This window comes from Poeciliopsis prolifica, unplaced genomic scaffold (genome assembly GCF_027474105.1).
Source record: "Poeciliopsis prolifica strain line A6 unplaced genomic scaffold, Auburn_PproV2 SCAFFOLD045, whole genome shotgun sequence".
Classification (NCBI taxonomy): Eukaryota; Metazoa; Chordata; class Actinopteri; order Cyprinodontiformes; family Poeciliidae; genus Poeciliopsis; species Poeciliopsis prolifica.
In genome coordinates, this window is record NW_026562420.1 from 261,948 (window position 1) to 277,245 (window position 15,298).

The following is a 15,298-nucleotide window of genomic DNA, read 5'->3' on the forward strand; positions in this document are numbered from 1 at the left end:
CTCTCTCTTTCTCTCTTTCTCTCCCTCTCTTTTTCCATCAATACGCAAGCTCGAGAGTTTGAGAGCAGGGCATTTGCATAGATTCCACGCAGCGGGAGTTATGTGCGCTCTAACCGCAAAATATGCGGAACAGCAGTGTGTTGATACGACCTTCACTTCCTACTGCGGCGCCTGACTCTCCGCTCAACACGCGCAGTCCGACCGGAGGCAGAAGCGCAACTTGTCCGCCGCTCTCACCGCGGACTGGGTTCACTGGGTACAGGAGAGGTGCGCGACTGTTAGGATTTGAGAAAGTTTGGATTATGTTCCGTGTTTTCGCCGTGTGACCGGACGGAGAAGCTTTGTTTTGCCTTCCCTTCACCTGGAGGCCCGCACGCCGGGCCTACCTGCGCAGACTTGTCCGCACCTGAAGGAGGGAGGGCCAGTAGGCAGACCTCTCTCTCTCTCTCTCTCTCTCTCTCTCTCTATCGATCTCTCTTTGTTCCTTCCTTTCTTTTTGCTCTGCTGCACTCTTTCTCTCTCTCTCTCTTTGCAAGCCGGCGGGTAAGGGATCTGAACGCCGAAATGTCGACAAACGAAAGGGCAATCCGAGCTCTTAAAGAAATCCTGCAAAAGCCGGGAAATGACGTCTGCGCGGACTGCGGCGCGCTGGGTAGGTTGAAGAAAATCCTATTCCAGTTGAGTGTTTGATGAGGACGCATAGGAAGGTTCACAACTGCCACAAGTTTGGTTTGAAATCTTGTTGTCTTACCTGAAAATATGTGACAAAGAATGCTGGGAATTGGGGAGACGGGGCTTTAACTAGACCACAGGCGAAGCTGCGGTGGCCTCGATCGTTCTGCTTGGTGTGCGCAACGTGGAGCATCCAGAAAAAAAAATCCAAGAGAGTTGAACAAGACTTCACATGCTCGAGTGTAGGGCAGTGTAGGACTTGCACAGAACACACCCTTTTCTTTCAGCCAAGTCCAAAAAAACTACAATCTGCCTTTTATTTATTTATTTTTTCTCCCGTACAGTAAAGAAAATCTCAACATTTAATGTTAAAATCCACTGGAGAAAGACAAATTCACAAATCAAACTGGTCAACAGGCTGAAAATATTGTCTGTGATTTTCAGGGTCATTTTGGTGAATTGAATACAAAAATCACTTTGGTACTGCATCAAACCAAAAGTGCAGATTATGAAATCTGTATACTATTTTGCCCTTCAGTAATCATTAGATTTAAATAGAGAAGATGGGCTCAACGGACGACCTCATCCAATATTTCATGATACACAATTTTTTGCCCTGATTTTCCCCTTAACGACAATCTTAGAACTTTGGGCGTTCTAAGATTGTCGCTTGCCATTTCATAACCGATCATCCTGCAGTGTGTGGTGTGTTACGGTGGATCGTCTTGGCCCCTCCGATCTAAATCAAGGGTTTTCTCAGGCTGGGAGCGAAAACTCAGCCTGTAACAGGTAGCCAATCACAAAGCGTAGATTCCCCTCCCTACTTTCTGATGGTAAATTACAGAGGAATCCCAAACAGCTGACACGGCGCAACCCGAACTCCAGCGGACATTGGAGATGAAATGTGGAAAGAACATTAATGTTTATTCAACATTTCGTGCAAAGAATATAGAAATGACAAGGGGAGGAGTTTTCAGCTGTTCTTTGTTAACGTGACATAAATAGGATATAATGATTTTCATTCAGTCAGGACTAACACTAGCTACATGCATTGCAAGTAGATTGTCATAAAGCATTGATTAATGCCTGTTTTTAAAATTAGTTTACTCTATTTGTAGCCGTTATTTTGTGTCCATTGTGGGCACCACACGGCATGATCGAACCCAATCAATGCGTTATACCTAGGATTTCTGTCAGCTAATGTGTGGTCTCAGGTTTTGAAAGAGGGCCGACAATCTGCCAGCAGCTCCAAGATGGTGCAGTGCGCGCTGGGCATTACAGGAAGGGAGGGTCAGTGGAGACACCGGAGTTGAGCCTTTTTTCATTCAGTGTCATCAACAGAAAGAGAAAACAATAAACCCGATAATTGGGTAGTTTTAATTTATCATGCGATCGACACAGGCCTAATTTGAAGTAAGTTATAGATCCATGAAAGACAGGGAAATATTATGGCATATGATCAGTAAAAATATTCCTAATTCAGCAAAAAAGAACCTTACTGTAATAAATGCACTTGGTTGGGGCTCCTTTTGCATGAATTGGTGCATCGTAGCATCGAGGCATGCTCATCCTGCTAATGTGTTAGACAGCATCCTTCTGCAGTCATTCCGTTATTTTACAAAGCATTTTCCTTCCACTCAACTTTCCATAAATTTGTTTGGATGCTCTGTCGGGTGATTGGCCAGTTTGTTTTGCAAAGCAGTAATCGTCCACTGGATGACAGTAAAATATGATGTTTCTGTATTTTAAAATTCTTGTTTTTTTTTTGTCTTTTTTTCTCGATAAACTGGATCTTTGAGCCGTCGTTGGGTGAAATCAGTAAACATCAGTTTCTTCTAGATCCTGATTGTCATGGTTTAGGCGTACGCAGACATTTTTAGCCCTCAAGCTTAGAAACAGCTCTAAGAAGGAGATCTAAAATAACCAATATCACACATATGAACACATACTGTTCTGTCAAACACAGCCAATATTTTAAGGTGCCAACATAGAGATACTGTAAACATGCAATATAAAAACGTCTCACTCTCGTTGTGTAGCGCCAGAGTGTTGTAAACAAAGATAAACATCAAATGGATAAATATTCCTTTTGAGTCATTGTTGGTTGAAAACGTGGAGAAACGAGTTGTGCTTTTTGAATTGGAATAATGAAATGAAATAGTTGATGTTTTATCGATCCATATGCTGTTGACCTTAAAGGTGTGCACTTCTCTTCTGGCTACAAAGACTAAATTAAAACGAGCTCAACAGTCATGTTCTGTTGTTTTTAGTTCTATACTATCTTCTCAACAACGAGAACAACAAGCAAAGCAAAAAAGTTAGTAAAGCCGAGCCGCGGTGAGGATTTACATCTCTGCCAGATTGCCATTTCATTTCAGAGTCTGCCTTTGAGGAATCTTAAGGAAGAGTAAAGGTGTTGGCTGGCCTGACGTATCTGAACGGCGTTCCGGTTGAGCTCCAGCTCGCGCCCTTCCTTCTTGTTTGTCCTTGAGTATCTGAAGATGGTCACTCTGTGTCCTTTTTGGGAGCATTTAGAAGCTTTGATCGGGTCGGTGTTGACCAGCCGGCCACATCCAAACTCCAATCTGCTGGTGACTCACATGGAAACTTCAAAGAACGTTATTCCCACTCAGACATCAATAGTTTCTCCGGATAAGATCCAGGCGGTCGTTCACACACAAGAGTTTACTGGCAAGCTGTCAAGATGGGGGGTTTTTTTGGGGAGGAAGACAAAGCGATGAAACGATAACTCTCTAAATCTTTTAGCTTAGAGGAACAGAAAAGACAAATGAACCTGGAAGGTTTCCTGTTTTGTGTGGCATTGTTCAGTGTGAGCCTTATGATTAGAGTTAAAGGGTTGATTGAGTTTAAGTATTTTATCCTCACCTAGCAACGACTTTGATTTGCTGTCTGGCCGGGGACGTCAATCCAAAATGCTTTTAAAACGATAACATGGGTGATCAGGATTTATGTTCCAATAACAACTTTTAGAAATTGTGGAGTACTTATTTTATTCTTGTTGTCCAGCAGCCAAGATTAGGAATGAAACCTATAAGTTAGAACAAAAAGACCCAGAGAAGCATCTATTAGCTTATAAATTGTGAATTACTCTTGTTGTTATTTATTTTGTTGTGTTGTTTGTATTTACTCTAATTTATGGAAAGAACTTTGAAATGCCTTGTTGCTGAAAATGTGCTTTGTAAAATTACCCTACCGAAATAGATTTTTTTTCCCATTTCCAAGTTAATTAATTCATATTGAGTTCATGTGATCCTTCATGAACTCAATATGAATTAAGTTCGTTTGCACGTTAAATTTGCTACATCGCGACATCAAACATATCTAAAACATCAAACACTGATTATCTGGAAAAATACACATAAACAATAGGACTGGAAGTACTGTTGTTAATCTGGAAAGTATTTAAAATGTTTCCCACATTTTATGTTCCAACCTCATTCCCAACAGTGTTAGTCTAATTCTACACACAAATACTCCATTATGACAATGTGAGGGAAAGGAAAAAGTTTTTGAGTGTTTTGCAATTTCATTGACAAGAAGGTAGTGAGTAGCATGTACGTAAATTGATTGGCAGTGCTAAGACCCCCCTCCTGGCTCTGATTGGTTGTTTCAAGTTAGCACTGGGAGGAGGCAAAGGAGCTCAATTTTGTTCACAGTTTATTAGTTTCATACCAAATTGTCACAACATAGTGACAGTTTTAATATGTATGTTTAAGAATTTGTAAAAGTTACATACTGCAGCTTTAAGTCCGATTGAATGAGCATGTCTGAGAGGCGTCTGCCGTTCAACCTGATGAGAAGTACTGCAAAGAAGAATGATTATTTTGGTTTTCTCTTTTACCAGTTTGCAAACTGCTCTAGATTTTATAATTTTTTTTACGTTGTCATGGGTTATTAGTGTGTAGAATTTTGAGGAAATGGATTAACAGAATTTGAAGTGAGGCTATAACATTACAAAAAAATGTGAAAAAACATTGAGTACTTTTCAGACGTACCGTATCTCGTTCCCATGTCATTTAGCGATGGTAACACTAGCATCTTACACTCAAGCTTTAGATATTAATATCCAGGATTTTGTACGCACGGCACAGGGGCTCTATTCTGGTCTTTCAATTTTGAGCTTTTCTTTTTTTTGACTTTCCAACCTGCGGCAGATCCGGGTTGGGGCTCCTGCTCCCTTGGTGTGTTCATCTGTCTGGACTGCTCTGGAATCCATCGCAACATCCCCGAAATCTGCAAAGTCAAGTCCCTGAGGTTGTCCCACTGGGAGGACCAGGAGGTTCAGGTGAGAGGTCAAAGCCAGCAACTCCCACGATGTCATCTGTTACATTGTGTATTTAATTTTTTTTTTAAAGGAGAAAAAGTATGTGAGAAAGTAAATGAGGAGGTAAATTTATAGAGGAAGAATAAAACATGTATCTATTTATGCTAAAAAAAAAAAAGAGGACAAACTGTAGTTTTTGAATTTCATAATGTGGCATTTATTTTTGACTGGCCCAACAAAATATTCCCTCTGCTGCTCCAATTTTTTTTTTTTTTTGTTTGTTTGTTTGTTTCCAGTAAATGCTACAATGTTCTGTTCATAACTGCTTCCAGGATAAATATGTTCACAAAACTGCACTTTGGGCCTAATTTGTCAATTCTCCAAATTTCCCAGCTCAGTCGAGGTTTTCTTGTTGTTTATTGTATAAAGGCTTGTGGTTTTCTGTGTGGGGAGCCATTTTAAAGATTTACAACAGCAACAAAAAAAAGCAACAGTAGTTGTACTTTTATCTGTTGTACGAAGATGCAATAACACACTAAAGTAAATGAAGTGAAAAAGATGAATTAAATCCTACTTTTATGCACTCTCAAACAAAAAATAGTTATGGTAAATAATACATAAAAACTTTAAAGGACCAACAAAACCCACAGGACAGTAATTATTTTCAGATTGAACCAGGACTTCAGAAATATGTTAACTTTGGCGGTATTATTGTAAAATGATTTTTTTTTAAAGCTTTACATCATATTATAATATTATTCCCTCATCAAAAACATATTTGAAGTATTGCCTTCATTTTTACATGCGTGTTTGACCAACTCTTTAGTCTCCCATGGCAACCGAAAGCTGGATAGACCTAGCCCCGCCTTCAAGATGAAGTACAGGAGATTTTAAAGAGACAGAGGTTTAATTTCAAGATGTTAAACATCAAAGTCAACTTTCTTTTTTTGGCTCTAGTGAGCTTCATTTGACAGTGAATTGGCAGGATAGAGGGTTATGAGAGAAGAGGCAAAGGTCACAGGGCCGGGAATCGAACCTATGATAGCCACGTCGAGGACTAGGACCTCCGTATGTGGGTTGTGCGTAACCACTGCGCCACCACGTCAACTTTCTTTTAAGTTATATTTGATACATATAGCATATTTTAAACTAAAGGTAACTGATATAAAACGGCGACATATGGTCAGAAAACGCATAACACCGCCCTTTTAAAATCAGTTTCCAAGAAAATATATGTGGAAATTTTAAAAGATGTATTCTATGCTTGTAGAACTTTAAGATGGAATATATTCCAAAACGCCAGAGTTTGTTTTTGCCTATTGTGTCCTGTTATTGTTCTCTTCATTCATGTGTTGTTGCGTCATTCGTACTTTAATTTGTGTCTTTTCTTTGTATGTGGGTTGTGTGTGCGTGTGTGTGTGAGATAGTTCATGGCTGAAAATGGAAATGAGCTAATGAAGGCAAAATATGAGGCGGACGTTCCTGTCTACTACTACAAACCAACCCACAAGGACTGTCAGTGAGTAACCACAGCTCCACATGCCAACTATCTGAGCTTCAATAACGTTACACAAAATGGATGTGATCTTTGCATGTGTAGCTTATCATACATCCGCACATGTTTGTGAGTTTTGCTGAGAGGTCAGCTTGACCTCAAAAAGACCTCCAAGGTTAATATGACAAGGAAAGCATTACATAACCTCAGTCCATTTACCGTTCGATCAATTAGCGTCCTTAAGTGTCTTTCCATGTTGTTCGTGTTTGCTCAGGGTGCTGAGAGAGCAGTGGATCAGAGCGAAGTACGAGAGGAAAGAGTTCTTGAAACCTGGGAAGAGCTTGACGTACCAAACAGGTGAGCGCGCACAAACCCTCACATGAACTGTAAAAAACAAACAAACAAACAACAACAAAAGAGCCCTCGCCCTTGAATGATCGCGCTTGCTTGCACCCTCCAGAAACGAGAGAGGGCACGTTGATGAAAAGGGGGCGGGACAACGGGCAGTTCCTGAGCAGGCGATTCGTCCTTTCTGAAAGAGAGGGCAGCCTGAAGTACTACACCAAATATGACGTAAGCAGCAGCACATGAGAGTCCAGTTCGGTAAAATGAAGGAAAACCTTAAAGCACATTCAAACACCCACTACACAAACACCCCTAAATATAAAGGATTTTACAGATACTGAAGTACGCTTGCAAATGATTTCTGTAGGATTTAGGGTTTGGTCTCTCATATTTCCATATTCAGTTCAGCTGGCTAACTGAACTGAACTGACGGCAAAGACAGCAAAATGGGTATTTTCCTTCTCCGTCGTGTTTGTGCAAGTTCAGACAAGTTTACTGAGGAGTCTGTCTGAACTGTTCACCATACAAAATAATTATTCTCAGAAGCTGGGAACAAATACTGCATATAAACGACACAAAAACTAAAAAACCAGCTATTGTTTCCATAACAGTAAGGACTTTGATATATACAATAGTTATCTGATGTCCATTATCACAAAAAGCCTTTTATAATCTGAATATTTGACAAACTGATGTCATTGCATTGATGGCTATAATCAATCAACTGTCATAGAGTGAAAAACCTTGATGCTCTGCACACATAAATGATTTTAATTGTTAAGGACATCCATGTGGCCAATTTCTGCGTTTGCACAGAAATTTGCTGTTTACAAAAACATAAAAATTGTAAAGCCTTTTTTATGGCATTGAATCTTGTCACCGAGTAGATCAGTAAGGAAATCTCACTGGTTTTCAAAATGGGATTTGAAATTGACGTATTTCGCAAAACTGAAATGAAAACACTTTTTTCCACATCACACGAGTCACAACCCCGGATGTTACTACTGCTGGAAACGACAAAGAACAGGAAGTGTCTCCTCAGGAGGAGGATTTCTTTTAAAAATGACTTATGTGAACAAACTTGTTTATGTTTGATTTGAATACCAATACTGCAAATTTTTTTTTTTTTTTTTTATTAGCGTAATAGCAAAAAAAGCTTTTGCGCACCTTTGTAAAGGAAATGCAGGTATTGACGCGCAAGTTTGTTTGGGAAGTTCTCAAAGTTTTGTCAGAAAAAGCAACGATGCTTTAAAACTTTTTTGTTTTCTTTTTTTGCTTGTTACCAAATAGTTCAGCTCCATAGTTGACGGATCTATATTTAGCTTGAGCTGGGTCTGGTCCTGGTGCCACAGCTGGGCGCCATGGCGGGAGACAAGAGGGATTTGAGTAATTATATGATGGTCAGTTTGTAGCGACTTTCGTCTGCCGTTTGCAACCAGCTAAGTACGCTTCGACTTAACCTCCACTTTCACTGCCTTCTGCCTCTCGCTTAGTCACATTTAAATAAAGCAACAGTCAGCAAACCGTACTTAGAGTTTTAATAAACCCCCTCCTGATTTGTTTAGGCTAAGGAGCCCAAAGCAGTGATTAAGGTGGACACTATCAATGCGACGTTCCAGCCAGAAAAGATCGGAAATCCCAACGGCCTGCAGATCACCTACCTCAAAGACTACAGCACCCGGAATATCTTTGTGTATCATGACAGTGGCAAGGTGAGAGTCGCGCACACTGTTACTGTTTTTCTGTTCAGTAACGGCTGTAAAACAGAACGAATCTTTCAGTGTCTAGCAGTTTGATTCAGAAACAACGTTTAACTCAGAAACCAGTTTTTTCTTTTCCGATGAGATTCAGATTAAATCATGTGACTGACAAGAGGAGAAGACAATGTAAAAAAAAAAGATACATATAAGATTTATTTTTTTAAGGAATTTTACACTGGTCCATACCATTTCAAAATCTTATTTTTCTTTATATTTAGGGAAAAATAGGTTTGTGTGTAACATTTTCTAGTTTAAATTATCAGCATTAAGTTAGCTTTGCTGCCCAGCTTTTTCTGAAACAAACAAAAAAATTAAAAGATTTATACAAAATGTAATTTTTAAAAAAAAGGAAAAAAAAGCTTTTGAGCATTTGAGTCGATTCAGAAATGCCAGGACTAGGAATTGTGGTTCTCCATGGAATGAATATTTCTTTTTCTCCACCACTATTGAACAATGTAAAGTATCATTTAAATTCTTTGTTATCTGTCTAGATAGATGTGATTAATATGCTTTCTAACTATCTCGCCGGTACTGTTGAGGAAGAGCCGATCGTTTGTGCCAGTCTTTGCTTCCCGGTGGAATCCATTATCAGATGACATTCAAGCATCACATCTATCATTCTCTGTCATCCAGAAACACAGTGGAATATATTGAGCAGTCCCGGGTTTCTATCTGATTTGTTAGCTGCCGTCTGTCACCCGGGACTGAGGAGTTTGCAGTAAAATCAGATGAGTGTCATTGCATTAGCAGTGATCTGCAGAGTTGTTCAGCTAATTTTCTACTTCGAGGAGGATTATAGTGGAATAAAGTGGCACACCAAGCTTTCCTTTAACCCTTTCCCCCCCTTTTTTTAATCTGTGCGGTAGTGAGTTTGTGACAGCTTCAGTTGTAATTGCAGTTTCAAGTATCAAAACCACTTAAGCTTGCCTGAAGCATTTATATATATATATATATATATATATAATGGCGAACCAACCAGACATGATGAACATTTTGACAAGGGAACTGGAAGATGTTTGAAATATGCAAAATAAACAACAAAGAAATTGAATCATGAAGTCTTTGTAAACAAAATAGTCAAAACAGGCCTAGTTGAGACCAAAGCAGCAGACTGAAAATATGTTTTTGTTGGAAGAGAGAAAACAGAAGAATGATAAATTATGCAATTTATTGTCTCTTTTATCAGGAATATAAGACGCAATCTACTAAGAAATAAAATCCAAAATTGTTAGTTGTTGGCAAATTCATCCTAAGTACCCTGTAATATGGGTCCACATTCTCCATGAAAAAATGCCAAAATATTTAGTAACATAATGTTGAGGGTGGGTTAAAATAAATCGCCCAGTTTCCTTTATTGCATGAAAACCCAAACTTCTCTCCTCCTCCACAAATGCATGGTGCCGCAAAGTGTCCACAAAAAAAATCTCACATTTTGCTACAATTACAATAATAAAATGTATTTCATTGGGATTTACGTCGTACACCGATATGAAGTAGTGTATAACTGTAAAGTCAAGGGGGAAAATGATTTTTAGTTTTTCAAACTTCCCTTTTTTAATTTGACACCTTTTAGTTTAAAACCTGGTGGAGTTGTGTAGTGTGAATGCCTTAAATTTTATATCCTTATTTATGTTTTCACTTGTTGTTTTGTTTTTTTTCCAGGAAATTGTTGACTGGTTTAATTCGATCCGTTCGGTTCAGCTTCAGTATCTCAGAGTGGCCTTTCCCGGCGCAACTGATGCGGAGGTAGACGCACGAACCTTTCCTGAAAAGTAATTGCTCATTGTTGACCACACTGAAAGAAACATCGTGATTCTTTTTCAGCTCGTACCCAAACTCACTCGAAACTTTGTCAAAGAAGGATACATGGAAAAAACCGGCCCCAGGGTAAGTAAATCCACTGCTGCTTGCCTGTACATGTGCACAGCTGTAACTCCTCCACCTTGATCTATTTTTCTTACTTCTCTGATTTACCCAGCACAATAAAAGCCTCTTACTATTTCCCCCCGCAAAACTAAAAATCGATTTTCCTCATTTCATTTTCTCAAATTTTTATTTTTTTCCTCTAAATTTTTCCATGATTCTTTTGCTAATTATAGAAAGCAGCCTGTTCTATACATTCGTTTTTATTCTTATTTGTGGTTTATTTCTTTTCTCTTTTACTGCAAGTAAACTGGAGGGTTCAGTTAAATTGTGTCCAATTTGTTATGCAGTCTTAGGGTGTCAGACTGATCCTGTCTTCCTTTAGGATCAGCATTTAACAAGATAAACACGTCTATGTCCCACTTTTATTCCAGCTTGCGGTCTAATTGGAAAAAATAAAAAACACCAAACAAATTAAAAAACAAAAAATAAGGCTAAAAAATTAACTCAGCTGTCAATGTGACTGATTTTTACCTGTCTGACTGGATGGTAGGTATCCCTTGTGAGAACTCGCTTAAATCTCATCTCTCAAGTACAAACGCGGAAGGCAGACACGCACCGTGCAAATAAACAAAGGAGCCATTTGTCAGGATTTATGTAAACATGTACCAGCACCGGCGCGTGTCCGCCTTGGTGAAATCAGCCCAAACGTCTCGTGTTTTAGTTTAGTCAGAATTTCCAAAATTATCTCCATGAATGCCACAGTAATACATCAGCGATTTATTTGTTAATATCTGCTAAATCAGTTGGCTTCAGTTCAGTTTTTACATTTCGGGTCAAAACTCATTCAGAATGGTGGCCGGACATTTGTCATCATGTCTACACTTGTATATAATTGTACAAACAAAGGAACGCAGCAACTTCTAGAAATTGTTCTAAAGGATGAATTTGACTTTTGTACCTCTACAATTCTCTTCCTGATGCCTTTCTCAAAGAAAAAGGAAGAAAAAAAAGAAAAGAACGCAGTGTGTCTTAAGGTGTGGCCTTGAAATACAACCACAGGTGTGACTCCAGTTAACCTATCAGAAGTTTCCAAAGTAATTTTTTCTCATTGTTTAAATACATAAAAATCATCATTGTGTATATGAACTTTTGCACATTAATAAATGAACATCTGAAATATTTTCTCTTATTATTGTAGCAGATAGAAATTATTTTGGTAACTCAAACTGGTAGAAAACAAGAGAGGTTTGGTCTGATTTAACTCCAGACAATCAGAAAAAATAAATCTATTTTTATTCTGTGGATGTTTGCGATGTGGGCAGATGAAATGACTCGCCAACCTGCTGCTTTTTGAGTTGATTTAGTTACACTTGATGTGTTTTGGCACGAGCCCCTGGACAAAATGTGAGGAGAACAATCAATCTCTCAATATTTAGAGATGGTCTCAGAAAGAACTCCAGTGGAAAGCCTTTACCGATATGACCAATCAACGACTGATGGTTTGACAGACAGATTTTAGAGTTCCGGGACTCTTTTCTCTTTTCTAAACCAGCCAGCACATTCTAGAAACGAACCATGCTTCGGTTTAATAGAGTGCTATCGATGTGAGCACAATGCCTTACTGATTCTATTTCTGGTTGTGTTTCCCCGCTCATCTACGTAGCAAACAGAGGGCTTCAAGAAGCGCTGGTTCACACTGGATCAGAGACGGCTGATGTACTTCAAAGACCCACTGGTATGAGAGTCTGTTCACACACACACACCGGCTTCATCTGAAGCCAGACAAAGTCGTAAAAAGTGAATGGCTTCAATCTCTGAATTTTTTTCATCTCGAAAGAGTCATTTCGGACAATTCCGTTATGTTTTATAACAGGGCTTTCAGAACAACATTCAAAATTTTGAATATACCGAGTAGAGGTTGTTTTTTGTTGCAGTGTGGTTGACCAGTGGCTAGAAAACGAGATTAGATGATTCCATGATTTGAACCGGTTTCTGTAGTTTTCACAAGACTGAGTCAAAATCAATTAAAAATAAAATTGAATTCGGTTTTTGGAAAAATGTTCACTAACCTGTAGTCAAAACTATGAGAGGGCGATAGGGATTAAAGTTTTATCACTACATTTTGCTGAGCCATTGTGATAATGATAAAAGTGAAAATAAGAACTGTTCTCTACATCTTTTTTTTAGCTAACTGCGACTGTGTCACAGCAAGCATAGACCCACAAACACAATAAATGCTCTTGAAAAATGTTTTCATTTGTAACATGCTCCTTTAGGACATCAGTCACATAAAAAAGTGTGATTTTTGTCACCAGCCTGAACACGATAACTTTATTGAAGAACATTTTGGGAGCATTTAATTGGAATTTATCTTGACAATGATTAATCAAAATTCTTTTCTGAAGAAATTTATCACGATAAGTGATAAGCGATACGATAAATGCCCACACCAGAACAAATTCAGCATGGTTACAGGGTTGGTTTAAAATGTTGGCATTTTACAGTGGTGTGTAAAAGTGTTTCCTTCCTGATTCCCTTTTATTTATTTATTTATTTAAATGTCACATTTCAGTGTCTCCTAGCAATAACCAATTTTCAAGATAATTCCAGTTAATACCAGTTAGTTTGTCCTATTTAAAATGCACTAAGATATTTGCACTAGAAATTAGACACGGTTTGAAGTTTTTTCCTTTAATCATAATGAAGGTATGGTTATAAAATAAAACTGAAAATACTTTTCTGCTATATTCACTCTCATTGTGTGAATATCCAACCAGGAATATCAAAATAAAATTGATCCATGAAGATAAGAAAAACGAACAGTCGGATGCTAAAATAGCCCATTGGAGATGACTAAAACAAAATGTCTCCTATAACCTTTGCCTCTTTCTTCTACTTTGCCTGTGTTTGAAGGATGCCTTCGCTAAAGGTGAGGTATTCCTGGGGAACTATGACAACCATTACAGCGCTTCTGCCGGCTTACCGCCAGGCACCCACTGCAACGGCGCTTGGCAATATGGCATCACTATAGAGACACCTGAACGTTCCTTCCTGTTTACGTGCGAGACGGAGAGTGACCAACAGGATTGGCTGCAGCACTTCAAGAATGTCATGAACACTCAGATGTCCCCGCAGGATTTCACAAGTAAGGACTCAGACTTGTTTAATGCCTTTTAAAAGTGACTATATTAGCTCCAAGGAGGCTTACGTTAACTTGGGATTTGTGTTTGTGTTCAAAGTGGAGGCCTTATTAAGGCACCGACACTGACAGACCGGAGGCCGTTTCTCCCCTCGACACCCACCAACACCGACCCTGCTGCTCACAAGCTGGAGCATGGCGCATTATCCCAAAAATGTGGACTTCAGGGTGAAAAGTGAGAACAAATTGACCAAAGCATTTTCTGATAGGGTTAACTGTGCTCTAATTTTGATACCACTTCTTTTTTTTTATTGACCCTTGTGTCAGGAAAGCTTCTTACCACAGAACAAAGTTAGTTACCTGTCCAGAATGAGTCACAAGAGCACATTTTCTATCTTTATTTCTTGTGACTTATGGCTAATGGTGAGTAACATAATAATGACACACAACAATAAACTGTTGTGTGAAATTCTTTACACTAGTAATTAATTTAATCCATATAAGTATATTCTATCTAGCTGTCTCTCTCTATCCATCTGCCTGTCTAGTTACAAAGCAAGCTGACTATTTTTCTAGCTGGCTAGCTTAAATTATGTGATGGTAAAAGATGCATTTTTCCTATTGTGTCAGCTATTTCTGCCCAAGTATTTATGTTTTGACTTTGTAGTTTCTTTTTTACTGCTCGTAAAGTTGTAGATATATGCACGGATAGGGAAACACTATGGTCAAAGCTTTATGGATTCCTAAATGTTGGAGCTTTTTTAGCTGCTGTGGTTACAAGGCTTGGTATTCTGTAAATTACCGAAACGATTTCTTTTTTGCAATGTTCCTATGGGTCGAATTGTTGTCATTTATCAGAGACAAAAAAAACAGTCATATTATTAGCAGAATTTTAATTTTCTAGTTGTAGCATATACATATATATATTTTTGTATTACATCACCCAAAAGATCAGATTTTCTGTTAATTTTTTAAATTTTTATTCATTAAGACAAATGCATACTTTTCATAGTATTCTTACAAAAAAAGTACTTAAGGAAGCCAATTTTAAAATGTATTTTGAGCAAAGTGCTGAAAACAATTCCAGCAGTTGTATGACTTAGCAGCACCTCCATGTGGGACAACACTTTAATTAAAACTAAAAATGTTTACAAATGTACTTATGTAGCATCTGTGGTCGTGATAAAATGAAACCCCACCCTCTATTAATTTTAGGATTTTATTTTATGATTGATCTGTTGTTTTAAATTAAAAACATTTGAAGCCCAATCTCAAGTTTACAAAATATATACAACTCTAGAAATTGATGAGGGTGTACTATCTTTTTACCACTGTTGCCTTTTCATTTTTTTGATTTCTCTGTATTTTCAAAATGTACTCATCTCAGTTTAATTTCCATTAGAATTATTTTCTTGACTCACAATTGCTGACTTGCAAAAAATTTAGACCATTAAAAATCTGCTTTGTGAAAAAAAAGGAATCTGTGTATAATCTGTGCTTTTAAATTTACAAAAAACTGTTCAAGATTTAAAAAGTAACTGAACCCCAAATCAACTTTTTTTTGCAGATAAACTGAATGAATTTTGCCTGTATTGTTTTAACTGATGATGACAATTTGGTTTAGCTGACTGAAACTTTAACACAAATGTGTGTCCTAACATGACAAAGACACCAAGCAACCCTGACTTTAAACCTACTGAAATTATTTGAGCAATACTAATCCACACAAGTTGAGT

At 38.1% G+C, this 15,298-nt stretch overlaps 1 protein-coding gene across 1 annotated transcript; it reads left to right on the forward strand.

Moving 5' to 3' along the window:
* The first annotated feature begins 289 nt into the window (after positions 1–289).
* Positions 290–15,002, forward strand: zgc:92360 (uncharacterized protein LOC436988 homolog). Its single transcript, XM_055056566.1, has 11 exons — positions 290–652; positions 4,848–4,978; positions 6,385–6,476; positions 6,727–6,809; positions 6,913–7,025; positions 8,363–8,509; positions 10,220–10,303; positions 10,382–10,444; positions 12,087–12,158; positions 13,337–13,568; positions 13,663–15,002. Exons 1-11 carry the CDS (start codon positions 565–567, stop codon positions 13,689–13,691), a joined length of 1,134 nt encoding a protein of 377 aa, XP_054912541.1. The 5' UTR covers positions 290–564; the 3' UTR covers positions 13,692–15,002.
* Positions 15,003–15,298: the final 296 nt, after the last annotated feature.

What these genes read in the sequence shown, in the direction of transcription:
- zgc:92360 (XM_055056566.1), top strand. Translation starts at nt 565, where the DNA reads ATGTCGACAAACGAAAGGGCAATCCGAGCTCTTAAAGAAATCCTGCAA. An exon ending in AGTACTACACCAAATATGAC is followed by an intron (nt 7,026 to 8,362) that starts GTAAGCAGCAGC and finishes TGATTTGTTTAG; the next exon opens with GCTAAGGAGCCCAAAGCAGT. An exon ending in TGTATCATGACAGTGGCAAG is followed by an intron (nt 8,510 to 10,219) that starts GTGAGAGTCGCG and finishes TTTTTTTTCCAG; the next exon opens with GAAATTGTTGACTGGTTTAA.